General features: G+C 39.6%; 1 protein-coding gene across 4 annotated transcripts in view; it reads right to left on the reverse strand.

Moving 5' to 3' along the window:
• Window positions 1-6,072: 6,072 nt before the first annotated feature.
• The window catches only part of IKZF3 (IKAROS family zinc finger 3), a 46,940-nt gene continuing 31,886 nt past the window's right edge, over window positions 6,073-21,126 (reverse strand). For 3 of the 4 annotated variants that reach the window (XM_042470954.1, XM_042470955.1, XM_042470956.1), the window contains 2 exons: window positions 16,781-16,897; window positions 6,073-7,873 (listed from right to left, as the gene is read on the reverse strand). In XM_042470954.1, the coding sequence (XP_042326888.1) occupies window positions 7,164-7,873; window positions 16,781-16,897 (827 nt within the window). In that variant the 3' untranslated portion in view covers window positions 6,073-7,163. Of the gene's footprint in view, window positions 7,874-16,780; window positions 16,898-17,054; window positions 17,165-21,126 lie in introns of those variants that run through there. The other variant, XM_042470957.1, reaches the window with a different exon arrangement.

Here is a 21,126-nt window from a genome sequence, read left to right on the forward strand (position 1 = left end):
AAAATAACAATTGTAACATCTTCCCTAGATTAACCATAGTGATTAGATAGGGTCAAAATATCCTGAAGGCACCAGAACCTGTCTGATCTTGGAAGCTAAGCAGGGTCAACCCTGGTTTTTATTTGGATGCGAGACCACCAATGAATAACAGGTATTGTAGGCTATATTTCAGAGGATGGAATTGGCAAAACCATCTCTGAATATTCCTTACTAAAGAAACCCCTGCAAAATTTATGAGGTCACTGTAAGTCAACAGGCAACTTGAAAGGACACACACACAAAAACTGTCATTCTCATGATTTCATAGGATTTTGCCAGGTCAGTTAAAATGGGATAATACTGCCATAATTGCGCAGTGGTGTTTGCAAAGAAATTGTTCTCAGACTTCAGCTATCGGAAGGTAAGTTGTGTTTTGCGTGACTGCTTAATCCTTCCTGCTCTTCACCTTCCCATCCCACCCATGATAGGAAAGTGTCTTCTAAGGGCCTTGAAAACCTCTTTAAAGAAATTAAAAAGATCTTAATCAGTCTTAAATTTCTCACCTTTTCAGCAACTGTGTGCTTATTTGAGGTGGGAAAGAATGTGTGGGCGGTTTTAGGCACAACTCAGGCCAAGGTGATTGCCAAGAGAAGGAGAATGAAAGGTTATCTGGGCAATTCTCGGGGATGACATAGCCACACGGGAGAGGAAAACACTTGAGTTGGCTGCTAGCAGTTCAGAGGTTTCACTAGTAGGTTCCTCTACAACAGGGGTGTCAAACATAAAGTGTAAGTAGCAGCAGAACTGCTGGTGTCAGAGCTGCCTGTCAGGGATGATGGGAGTTGTAGCTCTTCACCTCTGGCTTGAACTCACCACCTGGTTGTGCACCGCGCTGACCAGTTTTGGCCAGTGGTTATAGCTTAGCAAGAGTTACAGAGAATAGGCTGAAGACCCTGACAAGCTCTCCAAGCCTTCTCACTCTTGCTTTCACAGAAGTCTTCACCCTTCTTCAGGATCCAGCTGGTTCTTGTAGCTTCACCCAAGACACCAGACAACTCAGTAGTCTTAAATAAAAGATCTACTTTATTCTACTATATACAGCTCCAAAACTATCCAACACAACTCCAATACAACAATACTCTACTCCTCACTATCCACTATTACTACCCACTCTACAACCCACAAAATACATTGGGATGCATAGTCATTATTATAGTCAATGCATGGTACCACCCACTGTTGTCTGTTTCCACCCAGTAGGCGTGTACATCATTTTCATTGGTTCTCTTGATTCATCCCACAATTAATGATGTCATCATCTCAGCCTTGACCACTTAACAATTGTCAGGTGTGTCCACTTATCCACTTTGCATCTCTTGTCCTTGGCATTCAGGACTTGTTAATTGTATTACCATTTACACCTGTGTGGTTCTCAATTGGCTTCTGCTGAGTCACCCTGACTCTGACATACATGTTTTATTTCATTTACTGTATATCCCATGTTGCTTTTTCCTTAGGTGGAAAAAATATATACAAATACAAATAGCCCTATTCAGTGCCACCACTAAGGTTTGTGTCACCTGCTCCCATAACACACCATACAGAATCCTTGGTAATGTTTTTGTACTAATGTTACTCGTAAATTCAGTATACAACTGGATATAATGGTAGCAGTTGTGAATTAAACAACTAGCAAAATAAAAAAATATATACCTTTAAATTACAGTCTCATATGCATAGCCTAAATGTATTTGCATGCACGCAGTTTCATGTCGTTATGGATACGATGTTTTGAAAGACATTTTTAAAATTTTAATTTTTAAAATTTTAAATGTATTTTTTTTAAATTTTGGAAGCCTCTCCTTTCTCCTCCCACTGAGCTTTATCACATTCACATCATCTCTTCCACTGAGCTCCAGCATTTTTAAGGGCTACAGGTGAACACCACAGACTGTTTATGCCAAAAGGCAAATATTTTTGGAGCAGTGTGTCACCCCCTTTAGAGTGTTATCTGGTGCAGTCCGCACCTCCCACACTCTCTAATGACACTCCTGGTCCTGTTCTGGATACAGTCTGGCAATCCTATGTTAAATGAGTTACTCAAGGATGAACCTATTTGGGGGATAGGGTTTAGTATTTTGGATAACTCCTTTAAAGCCTAAACCAGAGTGGATTAATTGTTCCCATTGTCATGGAAGCCACTAGCTGCGACTCCATACTCTGATCTATGTAATTCAGGCATTTTCAGAAATAAAAGCCCTACCAATTGTAAACTGGAATACTTGCAAGTAAATCTAGCTTGCTACTGAAAGATTATAGATAATGGAAGTGTAGTGTAAAGTAGCCTTCCCCAATCTAGTGCCTCCTGGGAGCTTTTGGATTACAACTCTCATCAGTCCCACACAACTGCCTGAGATACTAGAGGTTGCAGTGCAAAACATATGAAAGGCACCAGCCTCAGAATTTTGGATGTAGAGAAAATAAGCAGAAATGTGTCCTTTCCCCTCTTCTATACCCTCAGAACCTATATTTCAGAGTCATCCAACTGAATCTTTTGGCAGTAGATTTAGGGTGTACTTTGACAGTGGATCCTCTTCCAATGTTGTCATCTGTAATGTTTCCCTATTATGGGAAAATAACCCTGTTTCCATATGTGGTTACCACAGGGAAGAGAAGTTTGGGGAAACAGATTTTATCAAATGAAGACAAAATCATGACTTTTCAGTGGAAAAAAAATACAGATGCAAGATGGACACATCTGATGGATAGGAAATGTGGACTTCCATTTCTTTTGGATTTTGTTTTAAGCCTGTGTCACATCTTTATCAATACTAGATGCAGAATTCAGCAGCTGGATAATTTCTGCTTTAATTTCAACCTTAAAAATATGTTTCTCATCCTTAAGACAGGCCTGAAAGTGTGTGGGAATTCACGATGGCTTGACATAAACCACTGAGTTCCTGTGCAGCAGCATTACCTGTGAATTCATCCAAGTAAAAACCGACTGTTCAATGAAGAGCAGCTTGGTCTTTCTAGCAGATCCATTTCTTAAGCAGAAAAAAATCCTTCTTTGGTGGCAATACAGGTAGATGTAGTGATGAGGTAATAGATGCTCAACATACACTTTTAGGAGCCAGTGCATGCTATTATTTGTGTTGGACAATAAGCCACAGTTCAGATTTTGCCTTGTCCCTGAACACTAGGCATCCTTACCAGTTAACTATAGTGTGACACATCACACATGCAGTCATGTGCATGTGCAGTTTGGAAGTTTGTGTGGGGTGCTAGAAGTGTTGTTTCCCTCTTTCCTGTAGGCTGGTTTTCTCATCCAAATTACCACCTCCAAACTGTTGTGTTTTTTTCTTCCCACACAGGAAAAATATTATTTATTTCTGTAGAGGCCAATTTTGGTAAGAAAAATGGTCTACATGGAAAGACCATTCAGCTTGTAGCATTCTGAAGTTGCTTTACATATTAAAAGAGCACATCTCAGATCACCAGAGGCAATATTCATGTGACTGAGCATGAAGTATCCTGTGACTCTCTTTGTTCTTCAGCTTTCATGTCTCGATACAGCAAACTACAGACCCAGTGGACTGACACAAACACAGAAGCCTGAAGGTCACACAAGACTGCATTGTTCCTTGTTGCCGTCTCTGTTCACTGGTTTCTTTGATGCCCGTAATACAGCAAATCCACACATACATAACATAGCTGTGTGCCCTTTTGGTTGACAAAACTGTGCCATGTCCCCTCTTCTGTTTAGATTTTTAAATATCATTTAGCCTGGTGAAGAATTGTGGAGAACTCAAAAGCTAGCATACATTTGTGGAATTTTAGATGGACTCAATAAAGGGACAATCTCCCCATGGATTTTGGTTTTTGCCCCACATTACCCTTTAAAAGCATCTAGATGGTAACAAACAGATAAAATGAAACAAACAGAAACTTGATTACTTAAAAAGTATGCTGTATTAAAAATATATCCATCACTGTACATTGTAGAAAAGGCTTTATAAAAACAATAACAAACCTACCCAGGAAACCTGGCATCATATTTCCATTATCTGTTCCATTTAAAAAGGCAACTACAGAACATGCGCAGCAAACGGTTTTCAAAGCAGAAATAAGCTGTTGCACTGGCCTCAAAGAGAAACCCTCAAATAGCAGTTTTCAGAGGATCTCTTATACATATTTATCTAGATTTAGGAAAACATCTACATTGTAGAAATAATGCAGTTTGATGCCATCACTTTCACTGCCATGGCACCATCCTACAAGATCCTGGGATTTGTAGTTTTTTGAGGTGCCACCATTCTTTGCCAGAGAAGGCGAAAGACCTTATAAAATTACAAATTCCAGGATTCCATAGCTGGTGTCAAATTGCATTATTCTTACAATATAGATGCACCCTCAGTTGTTTCTTCTTGCCACAACACAGAAGCACATCATCAGGATTGTCCATACATGTGATGCATAAGTGCTTCTAAAGGGAACACTCCTAGCACTACCAATTGAAAGACATTGTACAGTTATTCCATCTTTCCCTTATTAAGGAATTTTCTGCAGTAAGGGAAAGAAAAAGTGAAAGCAGTGGGAAAACATTCCACATATAAAGCAGATTTTGTCTTGAAGCATCCTATGTTGCTCTCATTTGTTTTCACCATCAAAAAGGACTTGCTATGTCTTCCTAGTCAAAGGGGCAAACGTGCCAGATGAAGCTGCCTTTGGCTAACAGTTGAATGAATTTGGAAAACAGTATAATACAACCCCATTGTCCCCACTTCCCAAATGTTCCAAACATGTCCTAACTTAACATGATTGAGTTAGGCAAAAAAAATTAAATGTACACTACATTGAGCAACCTTTGTTGTGCTACCTATGCCACCGGCACAAGCAGGAAACAAGAATTTTCTAGAGAATCAAATCTACCTTTTTATCAAATAAACCAGGGGAAGGGCATGGAATGGGTGTGGCAATCATCTTAAAACAAAATGTAACCTGCATACAAGCGGCAGCAAAAGAAGTGGTTACCTGATGAAAGCTGTAAACATGGGATCACTTGAGTGCCAGTTTTGGAGAAAAGTCTGGGTACAAATAAAACAATACAGTACAATATAATACAGGAGTGCATTTTTAGACTTATTAGATTAAATACTTTGAGGGTGTAAAGAACATTTGCCTTTTTTATTTATGTCCTCAGTGAGAAAGAAAGTCATGACAGTCTGAAAGACTCCACTGGAAAAAATGATTAGCAGCCATGAGATTTTTCATCCTTTTGAGAGCACTTTTTCTTTTGTTTTTTACTTTTGTTGTATTTAGTGGGTTGTGTATAAAAACATATTTCACACAATTCCAGCTCCAGTATTTTTTGCACAAGACATTTTTTGTGCTCATTTGTAAATAAAATTAAAGCTGAACAATCAGGAATGAATGCATTTTAGAAGTCAAATCCTCACTTTCCCGCTATGGCAACACCCCTATGCATTCTTGAAAATACTCAGGATTAAATGGCAAACAGCAGCATCATAGCATCTCCTTTTTAAAATAAACCCAGACTGCATTAGAAATATAACAGTGTTACTAACACCGAGCAGGCACTCCTCATTTTTTAAACAAAGGGATTTGTATGCCTTTGACATTCACACCTTGCCAATATCTCTATTTAATTGTAACAGTGCTAGTCAGTCAAAGGAGCCAGACAACCCCTAGTTTCCAAGCAATGTAACTGAAGCCTTCGACTTCATAATATAACTGTATTTTGTCTGTTAATCAGTAGTGGGACTGAAATAGTCAGTTAAACAGCAGTATCACCCATGATCAGCCATGGTCCAATGCATGCCTTAACTCCCTGAGGACTGCACCCAATACACATTCTCCCTTTCCACACTTTCCATACTGGCTCTTTCAAGGTGAGAGAGCAGAGCTGTCTAAAATTACAAGATGGCAACCCTAAGTGTGCCTAGTCAGGAAACTAACCAGAAACAGAGATGCTTCAGAGGAGTAAGAACGTGTAACTGGGAGGTGGGAGAGCAAGCTTGGATGGCAATATTGGATAAGTGGTCATCTTTGCCACTGAGCTGAAAACACTCAAGGACAAGCTTCCCACTAATGCACACTTGGAAATACAGCACTGGAGATCAGGACCTCACTTCAGCCTTCCTTCTACTTAAGACTTGGCCCCAGGTTGCTGAGCCTCTTTTCTGTGCTACTGTCTGAGACAGAAATACATGATAAAGTCTTCCCAGTTCAGGCAGCCTAGAGGAAGGATTCAGCTTCTCTTGATCTCATTGAATACCCTGCAATAAGAACCTCCACCTGCCTCACAGACAGAAAAAAGCCTGTCAGAGATATGCCTTCTTGCATGTCTTTCGCTGGCATGCTTCAGTAAACCATTTGCTATATATGATGAATTGTTCAGATATACAGTTCCCTCAGACAAGACTGTAGGCTCCCTTAAATTTTGATGGTCCCAGGTTGAAAGCTTGGCACTTAAAAACTAATCAGGCAAAGTGACAAGGCAAAAGTCCTAAACCTGAAATACTTGAAAGCTATTGCATTCAGAGTAGACAGAATTGGATTCATTGGACAAACTGTCTGACTTTCCTGACCATAGTTCAGGAAAACCTATTTTACTAATTAATTCTGCAAAGTATGTAAAACTGCTTCTTGCTTCAGGAATATAGGCATGATAAACATTAAAAAATAGCATTTACAAAGTGCTTTCCTATACATCTTCAAAAAGCTAATATTAGAAAGGGAGGTGTCACACACCTCTATTTTTCCAGGAATCGAACACTGTCAGAGAGAGTCATGGCAGCTGAATAAATTTCAGAATGCAAAGTAGATGGGGACCTAACACATCTAGAGTTCGTCTTTAAAAGTATATATTGTCTTCTCTGGAGATCTTTTTTTTTTAAAGGCAAAAAGGGAGATCCTTTAAGGTCTGACTTCACTAAAAATGCAAAGTAATTTTAAATCTGTTTAAACCTATTGGAACTGTGAGAACCCTAATTCTAAGAATTTGAGGAATCTTCAGAACCATCCAGAAGACAATATCCTCAAAAAATCCTAGGGTTTGAAGGGAGAAGGCATACTACCTTTCAAACCGGTTTCATACTGTTTTAATTTTGCAGTATAAATGTGCATGACATCTCCTAGAAAATGAAGGAAGAATTCCAGCCTCATTTCAGTCCTGTTCGGTGCTCACCACGGACTATGTGAGAGGAGAACTCATATTTGTCCTGGCTCCTGTGCCCACACACATTACATTCAAAGGGATCACGGAAGCCATGGCATCCCATGTGGATGGTGAACATGACGTAATCCAGGAAGAGAACACGACAGTGATCACAGCGGTGGACACCAATGGGTTCACCGTCCTTGTTGAAGACCTTGAAGACATCACGAGGACAAATGGCTGGTGACCTGAAGATATCATATGCCCCGGGGTGGTCCTTGTAGGTCAGAAGCCCATTTCGACTCTGCAGAGGAAGAGTGGCTGTTTGGTTCTGATGGTAGGCATGAGTATGATGTTCTTCTTGGTTGCTATCGGAGTCTGTAGAGTCCTGGCCACTGTTTGGAGAAAGGCCTCTGTCAGAAGAAATGTTTTTCTCTCTCAGCAGTGTGTGGCTTTTTTCTATCTCTTGTGGGTTACTGGTGGTCATTTCAGTGCGGGTGAGTGCAAGGGGGTACAAGCTGCTGATCACGGGCACCATTTCAGAAGTTGGGGCTGCAGGGTTCTGCACAATTGGGCGCAGGGCATCTGCCCCAAAGTAGCCAATAGCATTGTTGATGGCTTGATCCATCATGTGTCCTTGTAGAATGGCATCCCTTTCTTTCTCATACCCAAAGCTAGAGCTGTAGTTCACTTCAAAGCTGGGGCGTTTCTCACCTATGGGAGAGAAGAACACTTGAGAAATTACAAGGAAGTTCCAAGACTATAATCTATGCTGAATGAAAGAACTACGGTGAGAGCATTGAGGCTACTTGATCACTGTAAATTTTTCTCAGCATCTTATTGTTTCAACACCATTCCCTGTACACTTTCGGCTCTCTCTTACAGACTAAAAGCATGAAAACTGGAAAACTTAAATTCTCCAGTCACAGTATTCCTTATCTGAACCCAATTGCACCTGAGTGGTACAGTCATGGACATACAAGACAAATCCAATTTTGATCATAAGAAACTAGGTTTCTGCTGATATTACTAAATGTTAATGAGTAGTAAGTCAACAAAGTCTTTCACATTAAAATCCTTAAAGATATATGATAGAAACTAGACTTGAGATAGTTATCACTGGCAGTGCTATGACTCAAGGACCACAAAACTCTTTGGGTTGTTCTAGGGTTGGGGTGAAACCAACCACTCACGTTTCTTTAGTAATGCGCTACAGAGAGAACTGATGGCTGTCTGACAATCTCACGATCCATCTGATAGTTAAAAGGAATAATAAAGAAAAAAAATCCCCACAGCATTACATTTCTTTATGACTCAAAACACCAGTTCTAGAAAAGATGAATCAAATAAAATTATTGGGCTAGTTTCTCAAGGGACGCTGGAGGGCTGTGGGGTGTATTTTTTTCCCTTTTCGTTTTTTATTTTGAACTTGTAAAAATGATTAACTAGGAGGATGCCCATCATTATGGCAGGTGATATATACCAAGGGAGTGTGGTATAATGGCTTGAACGTTGGACCAGGACTCCAAGAGACCAGCATTTGGATCCCTGCTCAGCCATGGGAACCCATAGGGAGGACCTCGACAAATCATACTCTCTCAGCATTAAAGGAAGGCATTCACAGACCTCCTCTAAATAGATATTGGCAAGAAAACCCTATGTCAGGATCATCATAAGTTAAAATTGACTTGAATATGATAAGGGTGTCATATTGAGGATGGAGTATACTTGCTTTCTGCTGCTTCAAAGACTAGGAACTTCATCACACCAGCAAAAAAGATGGAAGCATAGTGGGATGTTCCCGTCAATATCACACAATAACATGATTATCACACGACGTTGCATGATATCATGATTATCCCACAATTATCCCGTGAATAAAGAAGAATTCTAGCACTGTTTTTCTTAAACCCCGCTTAAACTTTTTAAAAAAAATAAAAATAAAATAAAAAGCATTAGTTATGAGAAGTAAGAATGATCTGAGTCTCTCAGGATGAAATTTGTCATGGACAATCTACAGGAGGCACTCATATTCTACCTACCCACCCTCAAGTCATAGGCAGCAGGAGAATAAGAAGAAGGTGGAGGAGGAAGACAAAAAGAGGTGCACAGGATCTATCTTTCCCACATTACATCTTTCCCATGCTCTCCAAATATCATCTGTTTGCCCAGATGGTTGGGAGAAGGGGAATGAATTATGGAATTTCAGAATGTCAAAACTTCCCTGTCCTCACTTACTGAGATGCAGAGTAGGAGAGTACATCCCATCTGTCAATGTGTAATCTGAATATGTGTATGCACATCTGTCCGTCAGTGTGCATCTGCTTCTGTAAGGATAAATGAAACATGGAAGGCTGTGTTTGTTTCTGTGTCGCTATATGTGTATGCAGCCCGTGAATTACTACAGATCAACACAAGTAGCCATTAGGAACAAAAGTTCCTTTTACACTCTGCAATTAAAACACAACAATTCCACTTTAACTACTTTAGTTACATCCTTTGGAATCCTGGGCTATGTATTTCGGTGAATCACTAGAGCCCTCTGGCTAAGAATTTTATATACGCCTCCCTAAACTGCAAATCCCAGGATTCCACAGAACGTTGCTGTGGACGTTAAAGTGAATTTTAGCATTATAATTATGTAGTGTGAAAAGGCCCAAATGACTTGTTAATGGATTGTTCTAAAACTCAATGAAATTCAAAGAAGTTTGGTTGAGCAACAGATATTCAATTATTTTGCACAGCAGTTATTAAAAAATATTTTAATCCCCCACAAAAGACAAACCTCAATCTGCCTTCCCTCCCTGGGGAGAAAAACACATTGGAAAGATTTGAGAGAAATAGGAATTACAGTTTCCACTGGCTCAGTTGTACCCAATTCAGTTCACTTAACTGAGTAGCAGCAGCTGCATCCACCCACCCATGTGTGTTAATCACAGGTGACAAACCACAAAGTGACCCAGAAAACCTTGACACAATTTCAACTGCAATCAAGAATGTGGCATTAAAAAAAGAGAGAAAGCTATACTGCCTATGGACTTTATCACACGGGGACAACTGGAAGTATAAACGATGATTATCCTGTGAAAATGCTGCATTCACAATTAAGATTTTCACATGTCATTGTGCATAAAGCACCATTATCCCAGGGCTATCCCATGAAAGTTGGGCAATAGCGACAAAGATTTTCACATGACGTGATTAAAAGTGCTATTATCCCGGGAATAACCAAGCAATAAACAGCAACACAATCCTGTGAATGATTTGTTGTTGTTTATTGCCTAGTTATTCCCGGGATAATGGCTCTTTTATTGTGCTGTGTGTGAAAATGTTAATCGCGTTTTAATTGAGATTGTACGATTAAAATGGGATAATCACCATATAAACTACCAATTTCCCCACATGTGATAAACTCCTGTGTTAGTACCAATGGGATTTGTGATGGCGAAAATGTGATCTTCATTGGGGCAGGGGGCAGGAGAGAAATAAGAAAACACAAACAATGGCTAAGATTTGCAAAATTCAGGGAGAGAAACTGAGCTGACAAGGTGGATAGACTACAGGTGGTGGATATCATTTTCTTCCACATACAACCATCTTGTAGTATGTGGAAATTAGATGCAAATTTTAAAAATGCACATCAAGAAAAAAAAAAGAGCTGCAATGTTGTTATAGTTTGGCTTATAAACAGTTTTACTGCCATAAGAGAACATTAAGAAATACAATCCAATGCTTTCAGTCTGAACTAATCCAGTCCATTTGGTCATCAAAGGACTAGAACCTTTCTCCCTATTTTAACCTAGGAAAATAATCCACAGACTGAAGTTGTCCAGTCTACCATCTCTGCCTATTGATTTCAGATTCTATCACCCCCATTTGCTCTTAGTGCAGTTCAGCCAGGCCCATAGTTATGAACCCATTCATCACTCTTTTTCTGGTCAGAAAAAATGAGCAAAATCCCATGAAGGGTTATTGCTCTCAATGTTTCTCACTCACTCTGCCAAAAAACTTTTGTCAACCTGTTAAAAACAGGAGCTACCAGCTCTGGTACTACAAGCCCTCCTGTCCCTATAAAATAGGTCTCGTCCCAGTTCAACGCATATTCGAATCCAGGTCTGATCTACAGATAAGCAGACAAGTGCACACTTGAAGAAAACTGGGTCGTGAACTGGGTTGTGCATATCCTATCCAGTCATGGCTGCTGAAAAAAATATATGTGTGTGAGAAAACCCAGCTGTAGTTATTGGTTTTTAAAGTCAAGCTGCTTGACACATTGCTTTTTGAGAATACACCTAAAATGTGTAAATGTGATAAACACATGCATATATACTCATGTATAAGTCTATACATTTTAGTCAAAAATTGACACAAAAAACCCGAGTTGACTTTTCCACTGGTCATTGTAAATATTGTACTACAATTCTTTTTCTTTTTTAAAGGAACCATTCCCTGGTGAAAGGTAAGACTGCAATCTGTCCTGGTAAAGCTGACCACCACCACCCTCTTTATTCTCTCATCCATCCAATCTTCAGTATGAACAGAAACAGTTATGCCTGCTGGAATTTTGTGAGGTTTTGGCATCATTTTCCTTTGCTCCATCCTTTAGCTCCTTTGTTACATGGCCTTAAGTTTTACCCTCGACTTATCCACTGGTCATATCAAAATCCACAATTTTAGCCCCCAAACCTGCCCTTGACTTATACATGAGGTCGACTTATAGTCTATGGTATGCACATTGCATTTGTCATTTGGCTGCAGGTTCCATTTTACCATTTTACTACTTCATTATATATACAGTAATGGGATTTTAGCATCTATAGATTTTGGCTTCCATAGATTTTGGAAGTATACCATGGGCTCAATGTATTGATCAGCTTGAGTTTCCTGATGTGTAAAAGGGCCACTTCACTTCTTAAGGTCCTATATGCCATACAATTATAGCACTAGGGTTTCACTTTAATGGTCATGGTAACATCCTATAAAACTGTCGGATTTTCAGTTTAGAGAGGGATATTTAGAAATTCAGCAAGGGAGCACTAGTGGCTCATGAAACTACAAAACCCAGGATATTACAGAATGCAGCAATAGCAGTTAAAGTGAAATCATAGTGCTATGGCTAACTGTGTAGAGTGACAGAGCCCTTAGTTGAACATGCTTGTATTGGTAGTGCCTCTTAAAGCTGCTAAAGACATTGTCCTATGACACACCATAATTTCCTATTGGTTGTATACTTGTTTGAGGAGCAATGTCTTATTCTTGCTCTTTGCTGATAGATAATATATGTTTTACAAACTGGTAAATACCATAACAAATTCCAGAGGGGTAGCTGCTTCAGCTGGTGGCAGAAAAAGCAGTGAAGATTATTGTGGGAGTTTGAAGATTTAAAAAGGTTGACACATATATGACCACAAAAGTTGTGACATTGGGAAATAATTCTTTCAGGACACTTTGCTAATATCCTGAAAGTTTTATTCTTCACCTAAAACATTTATGCACATGTGACTGGCAACTCTTGCTTGTAACTGTTTGGTGGAGCTTGCAGTGGTTATGTTGAATAATTGTTCCCCCTTGCTTTTGCAGAGATGAGAGGAAAAAATGAAGGTTAACTTTGTTGTTGTTCCTTGCATTAAAGGAAAGAGAGAAGGAGAGAGAGAGTGATAATGGCAGTTAATCATAGGACTTTGTGGCAAGATCAAATGATGTTGGTTTGTAACAGAGATCTGTTTATAAAATTGTGGCAAGTGCCTGTTTAACTTGGGCTCTGATGCAGATGGAGAGTAGGGGCTCTTTCACACTACACAGTTGGAACACCATGGTTCCACTTTAACTGCCATGGCAACATCCTATGGAATCCTATGGTTTATTGCTCAGTGAAGCTCCAGAGCTCTCTGGCTAATTCTAATGTTCCTCCCTAAACTTCGCATCACAGGATTCTATAGGATGCTGCCATGTCAATTAAAGCAGAATCATAGAGTTATAGAGCCCAAGATAAAATGGGGAGGTTCAGTGCTGGCCTTGAATATTTTGTATATAAAAATAAAAACATAAAATCATAAAGTTGGAAAAGACCACCAGCGCCATCCAGTCCAACTCCCTGCCATGCGGGGGGGGCTCAAGCAAAGCACTCTCAACAGATGGCCATACAGCCTCTGTTTAAAATCCTACAAAGGAGGAGACTCCACCACACTCCAAGGCAACCTTTCCCACTTTCAAACAGCCCTTATTGTCAAGATGTTCTTCCCAAAGTTTAGGTGGAATGTCTTTTCCTGTACTTTGAATCCATTGCTCCAGGTCCTATTCTCTGGAGCAGCAGAAAACAAGCTTGCTCTGTCTTTTAATATGACTTCATTCCAAATATTTTAACATGCCATCTCTTAATCTTCTCTTCTCCAGGTTAAACATACCCAGCAGATGGAGTTTTCCATTTTGGTCACCCTCTTCTGGACACATTCTAGCTTGTCAATATTTTTCTTGTGGATATTGCAGTGACCAGAACAGGACACAGTATTCCAGGTGAGCTCTGACCAAAGCTGAATATTATGGTACTATTAATTCCTTTGATCTGGGCACTATACTCCTATTGATGCAGCCTAGAATCGCATTGACTTTTTTTAGCTGCTGCATCACACTGTTGACTCATGTGCAGGTTGTGGTCTAGTAGGGCTCCTAGATCCCTTTCCCATGTACTGTTGTCAAGCCAATCTGTGCATTTCATTTTTCCCTTCCTAAGTACATCTTACATCTATCCCTCTTTCATTAGTTTTGGCCCAGCTCTCTTAATCTGTTATGGTCATTTTGAATTCCGATCCTGTTATCTGGAGTACTGACTACCCTTCCTGACATGGTGTCATCTGCAAATTTGATAAGCCTATCATCTATTCCCTCATCCAAATAGAAACCCTTTAGATCTCAAATAGCGTCAGTGTAGGTCATTATGGAACTTCCTTCCCCAGGAGGTCTGGTTGGCTCCCTCCCTGCTGCCTTTCCACCAGCTGGTAAAGACCTTTTTATATAAGAAGGCATTTGGTTTTTAGGTTTTTTTGTAAAAGATATGGCTTTTAATTTTTTTTTAATTTTAATTTTTAATTTATTACGTTTTAACAGTCCTTTAAAGCCATTTTTAACCTGTGTTTTTAAAATAGAAATTTAGATTAATTGTGTTTTAACTTTCATATTAAGAGTTTTAAAACTGCATTATGTTTTTAAAACATGCACCACTTTGGACCCCATGCTGCGTGAAAAGCAGGATATAAATTAAATATATAAATAAGAAATAAATGAATAAATAAATAAAGTTACCGTTTGTTGATTGATATATTTCCTTAGCATTTTTTCAAAAGGATAGTCATGGCAGGAAAGAGGAAGACAAATCTCCTGAAATCTTTAAGGCTAATTTATTTTGGCATGACTTCTTGTGAATTTCAGTCCATTTCTTCAGATTCATTGATGGAGTACAAACTTCAAGTCAAAGATATTTAAATCATTCCCCATCCTATACACAATCACCCCAACCCAGCGATCTAAAATCTTAAAAATCTAAAATCCTTCATCAGGAGTTCACTGTAGAATTAATTTAATCAGTAGAGCAATCTACTACAATGTTAGTTAATCAACTGATAGGAGCCATTTTGTAATCAGCAGCAGTAACATTAATAGTTCAGTTCTGAATTTAATTTAATTAGGATGGGAACATATTCCAGATTGATTAAAGAGACCAGGAAGTCCCAATTTTGTTCTTATTCTTTCAGACTTTGTTTTGGAGATCCATACACATTTTGATTATCCCAAGGTGTTCTCTGTCAGCTCCCAGCATGACCAGTTCCGCAGGTTGGCTTATTTTAACCCAGTATAAAATCAGAAAGAACAGGAACAAAATCTGGGACTTTTCAATCAGTCTGTAAAGAGAAAGGAAAAAGAAAATAATAAACCTAGTCTTTCCTCCCAGCAATTGTAACTTATCAGGGGACTCATTCTATATTTCACAAGGCATCTATTACTGAGTTTTTAGAAATACAGTGGTGCCTCGGGTTACGAAATTCCAGAGGTCCAAGCAGGATTCAAGAAAGGAAGAGGCACTGGGGACCACACTGCAAACATATGATGGCTAATGGAGCACACCAAGGAATTCCAGAAGAAAATCAGCATGTGCTTTATAGACTACAGCAAAGCCTTTGACTGCATTGATCATGAAAGGCTGTGGATCATATCTGGGATCAAACATTGACAGGAACAGGGACTATACCCAAGAAATCAGAAGAAGATTAAGAATGGGGAGGGCAGCTATGAAAGAACTAGAAAAGATCCCAAAATGTAAAGATATACAACTGAGCACAAAAGTTAGAATCATATAAGCTATTGTAGTCCCTATTATCATGTATGGATGTGAGAGCTGGATAATTAAGAAATAAAATAGGAGGAAAATCCATTTATTTGAGATGTGGTGCTGCAGGATTCCATAGACAGCCAAAAACCAAACAAACAAATGGGTCCTAGAGCAGATCAAGCCAGAAATCTCCCTGGAAGTCGAAATGCTAAAACTTAGGCTGTTGTATTTTGGATACATCATGAGAAGAGAGGACTCATTAGAAAAACAATAATGCTGGGAAAGGTGGAGGGAAGTAGAAAGAGAGGAAGACGGCATGCTAGATGGATGGACTCTTTCAAGGAGGTCATGTGTATGAATTTGCAGGAACTAAGCAGAGCAGTGGAGGAGAGGAAGTCTTGGAGATGTCTCATCCACAGGGTCACCATGGGTTGAGATCGACTCGAAGGCAGTTAATAACAACAAATGTGATGTAGCGTTTTGAATGTTGGATTAAGGCTCCAGAAGACCAGGGTCTGAATCCCCATTTGGTCATGGAAACCTACTGAGTGACCTTGGGCCATTCACATTCTCTCAACCTAAGATGAAGGTAATGGCAAACTTCCTTTGAATAAATCTCGCTACAAATACCCCAGGCTAGGGTCAATGTAAGCTGGAATCAACTTGAAGGTATATAACAACAACAAATTTAAAGTTCACTAGCTAACCAGTTAATAAATAGACAGAAAGCTAAACCAGATTTCTACAAGTGTATTTGCTATTTAAAAAAACAACCTGCTGTATGGAGGAAAAATATTCCATTCTGTAATGCGATAAATGGATACAGAACCCCTTGCATTGCCTCTTCTAGAACCTTCTTCCAGCCTCAGAGCAGAACCACTATGTTTGCATATGTTCTGATCATGGGTCTGTAATTTTGCTCTATGTACTTAGTGAGGTGTTTCTGATTTCAATGGAAATTAGTTTAATGCCCTCTGGTAGGCTCTGGGAATTCAGAGTTTATTCATCACCATTTCCCCTCAATTCATTTCAGGAACTGATCTGCACATGCTAAAGAATGCATGTTAAATTGCTCATGGCACTGAAGCAAGTGGGGTAGACCAACACAGACAGGAATCACAAACCTTTGAACAGATAGATATAGGGGTCTGGATGTGAATACCATTTCCTGGATATGACACGCTATCCATTTCTGCATCCGACAAAGGCATGCCTCGGAAATGGCTTGAACAGAAAACCATGCTAAGTTACCAACCCATTCATATCTCAAAGAGATTTCATTTAAAAGAAAATCTTACCAACAAATTTCTGTGGCATGGAACTTTTCCGCTTGGCTACATTGCTCGCTAAGCGATCCAGGACAAGGGCTCGTTCAGTTCCCATTTCAGTTTTGCTGTGTCTTCCCTCCACGCTTTCTAGATTGGGAAAAATAAGAGGAAAACTAGACTACTGACTAAAAAGGAGACAAAAAAGAAAGCAAAAAAGAGTAAAGCAAGCAATGGTTCAGCCTAGAGGCTTTGAATGAAACGTGCCGGACAGCAGTTGCCTGGGGTTTTCTTGTTATTCTCATACCTCTATTTCACCCTTGTGGTCAGCAGACCTGGGGACACATCCAAACCTTGTAATTCTTAGACTCCGAGAGGAGAGCAAACAACCTCACAGAATTAACATCTTGATTGTAGACTTCCTCTTGCTAATGAACAATCTGGACTGGGTAGTTTGTGAAATACAGAGGGAGAGCTTGTCCCGCCCAACTTTCCATTTGATTTTGAGTAAGACTGCAAGACATCTGCAGAAAGGCCTGAGAGCGTCAAAGGCAGCCCTTTGAATTATAGAAACCTTGATATGTGTCTGTGTAAGAGTGTATGTTGTAAAAGCTGTTTGATGAAATCTTGATATCTCACTCCATGAAACACTATCATTAACTTTGCCATTGGGTTGGATCCAGACTTAATCACAGTGAAACTAGACACAGTAAATTCAGTACGACTTAAATCAGTTGAACAACTTACATCTTTGACTAATGTAAGGGTGCATCCAGACAAAGAAGGCCAGAAAGCCCCTTAATTTTGTCCCTTTACTTTCTGATTTTATTTTGGAGATTTTGTTTATCCCAGAATAATTTCTGTCTGCTCCTGGTATAATGAGAAACTTTCTTTACCAGCGATCTAGGTCAGTTTATTTTAACCTAATATAAAAATGGAAAGAACAGGAAATAGCCCAACCAAATAGTCTCCATGTCCTCCTCTGGGACACTCCAATTTAAATAAATGAAAATATTTTTTATCTCCAATTTTCTACTTTGCACTTCCCAACAGATAGCAGCAAGAAGAAGAAGGAGAAAAAGACGACGACAACCACATTCTTCACATTCTTTTGACACATTTGGTTTTATGAACCAATGAGGTTCAGAAATCTTATTCAACAAGGGACCAACATAACCTAGAACAAAGGTTCTCAAACCAAATTCATGTTCTTAAGCCAATTTTCTTAGGCCAATTTCTCAAGGCAATTGCTAGCTCTTTCAAATTTATCTCTTTGGAAGCCTTCTAAAATGAAGTAAATTTGAGCTTAAAATTAATAAAATTGATACAATAACATAAACTACAAAAAGATAATATAGTGCCATATAAGAAACTGGAGAGTTGATCCTTTGCTTGTTTTGACAGTTCAGTCTTAACCTCACCTCAGACATATTTGAACTGGCATTGAAATTAGTCACAAAGCAGGCAGATTATTTAATTTGCTGGTTTGCACTTTACACAGTATTTTGAAACCGAAAGCAAAGGGTTCATCTCCCAAACCATACTACAGAAATTAGTCAAAATGGATGAGGAGGAGGGAGCATGATTAATCATGGCTGTGACTGTTTCATTTTCACCACGTTTTTCAAACTAAAAAACACAGTTCCCAATACTGTACATCAAGGTTTTGCATATTCCACAATTGTGTGGAAATGTAGAAAACAGATAATATGACAACAGGTTGCAGAATTCTGCTCTCTTTCTTCTTTTAAAAGCACATTTTTAGACATTATGGTGGGTTACATACCGCCGAGAAGCAGCGTTGTTCCGCCACCGCCGCTTGCGGCGTCTGGGAGCCACAGCTGCCACACCGCGGGGCTCCTGGACGCTCAGAGGAAGGAGCGTGGAAATTTGCGCTCCTTCTCGGGCCCCGGAAGAGGCGCCGCAAGTGCCAAAGGCGCACTCGCAGCATCACTTCCGGTGCGCCACATGCGGATGCAGAGCGTCCGTTACGTCAATATGGCGGCGGTCATGTGGAACTGCCGCCGCCATATTGTACGTATTGAATACATATTAGGGTTAGGGGGGTGCGGAAGCACCGCCCCTTCCTAACCCTAATACGTATTGAATACGTATTTTTTGGCGGTCTATAACCCGCCACTGGCTGCAAAAAAGTGTGTGGACAATCTATTGAAATCTCAGAATCTAAAGAGGTAGAGGAATAGGGATTATACTGGCTGAGAGTGGTGCCCCTCCAATGACTAGCAAAACCAGAATAAATTACGCAACCTAAGAGAAATAATGCAAATCGACTACATTGCATAATTAATGTGGACAAATGGGCACAGCTTTTCTTGTTGAAGAATTCTATGCCTGGTTAATTCTTATGTAATTTGGAGACGGTATGTAAGGGTATGCACACCATGGAAGTTTGGCCTGGGAATTCCTATGGAATTTGGCACAGAAAATTGCTGGGCATGGGACTCCTCTGTATGCAGACATGTTCATACACATGGATTGTGCTCTTTGAACTTTCTCAAAGGAGGACTAGAGGCTCCTTAAGGATATATTAGAGGGGGAGTAAGGAAAAAAGTTATGAAAGAGGAAGAAACGAAACAACCCCTATGAACAAATCAGCTTGTTGCAACTCTATGAATGAGAGACCTCCAAGAGGTCTGGTGCTCAACAGTCCTGCTCTGGTCTCACAAACTCAAATAAGTCCACAGAAGGTACTAGTCCATAAACCTTTTTATTAGGTTTCATGCTGTATGTACCTTTACAATCCATTTATAATAGGAAATTAATGCACTTACTAAAAACCCGACTGCTCCCCAACGGGATACAGTCAAGTTGTGGGTTCCTACCAGGTATTATCAGATTTAATTCACCGCCAATTCTGCCGGGTGATTGCAACCCAACTGCCTCCCAGGCTTCAGAGGCCGCTTTTCCAAAACGGGGGCTTGCCGTCTTGGAAAAATGGCCTCTGATGTGCCTGGGACAGGGAGGCAGCCAGGTTGCAACTGCCTGGCAGCATTGGTGGTGAATTAAGTCTGATAATACCCAGTAGGAACTTGCAATCTGACTTCTTGAACTATCTGAAGTGGTTGATCACCATTCCCCCCTACTCTCAATATGCTAGAGACCAATACCTTATTTGTACCATATATGATTACAGTATTCATACATCTCCGGGAAACTCCTTGTTGACCAGCAACTGATGGCTCATGGAATTGCACTGGTCTATGAATGGCTGCTTTAAGCAGCAATAAATTAATTTAATTTAATTTGGTAGATGCTAGACAATTTACCAGCTAATGAAATTGTTATATTGAAATATATTTGCATGTTATCCACATACATTTAAGACCATATTTCTCCAATTTGTTTAATCAGGTTCTGCTGATGAACTAAAATGTAATCTAGTAATCAAGCCAAGATGGTAATCCTAATAATTTTTTAAAAATACAAATTTATGGATTTATTTATGTAAAATCTGCTGTTCTTCAGGGTAAACCCTCTGAAGGTGGCTTACAACAAACCATAATAAAACAATATGGATAATAATCAAAATTAACAATTAAAATGAAGCAGATGCAGATACATTTTACACAATGGCTATAATAGACTCCTGAGTCAAACACAGACCAAAGTTGAACTTTAGGGCCTGATTAAATGGTGCCACTTGATGGACATAAATTGAAACTTAGAGCCCATACAGACAGGCCAAAATAAAGCTGCTTTGGGTCACTTTGGAGGTATGCAGTTTAAATGATGCATGTTTCCTAAGAGGTCAGAAGCTGTGCCAAAGCCACGCTCTAGTCCTAAGGACTGGAGTGCAGCTTTGGTGCAGCTTCTGGCCTCTCAAGATGCTTGTGTCATTTAAACCGCATACATCCAAAGTGACCCAAAGCAGCTTTATTTTGGCCTGTCTGTATAGGCCCAAGTTTCTTCAAGTAGGAACCAATATCAAGAAGTCACTACCCTTCACAATCACATTTCACAGCTTGAGCATCTGCAATTATATGTAGAAAAATCCCCAAACAGTGTAATTGGTCCTTAAAGAGTGGGGTACAACCCTTTGTCAACCTCCCTAGACATTTACTGAACTACCACTGTGACATCAAATGATCACACCTTCCCAGGCAGTGCTGGGAAAAGTTACTTCTACAGCTCTCAAATCTTTCAACTAGCCTGACCACTAACCATGATGGCAAGGATATTCTGGGAATTGTAGTCTGGAGAAATAATTCTTCTAAGATCTAAGAGTGGAAATGAGAATGCTGACTCAGAATGTTAAGTATTAGTACAGGTAGTATCAGGGAAGTAAAAGACTGCTTTGTCTGGTAGTAGAGGTGAGAGGATGTCATGGAAAGCCAGGGGATTTAAATTTTCGGCTATCT

This window comes from Sceloporus undulatus, chromosome 6, assembly GCF_019175285.1.
Source record: "Sceloporus undulatus isolate JIND9_A2432 ecotype Alabama chromosome 6, SceUnd_v1.1, whole genome shotgun sequence".
In the NCBI taxonomy this organism is placed as follows: Eukaryota; Metazoa; Chordata; class Lepidosauria; order Squamata; family Phrynosomatidae; genus Sceloporus; species Sceloporus undulatus.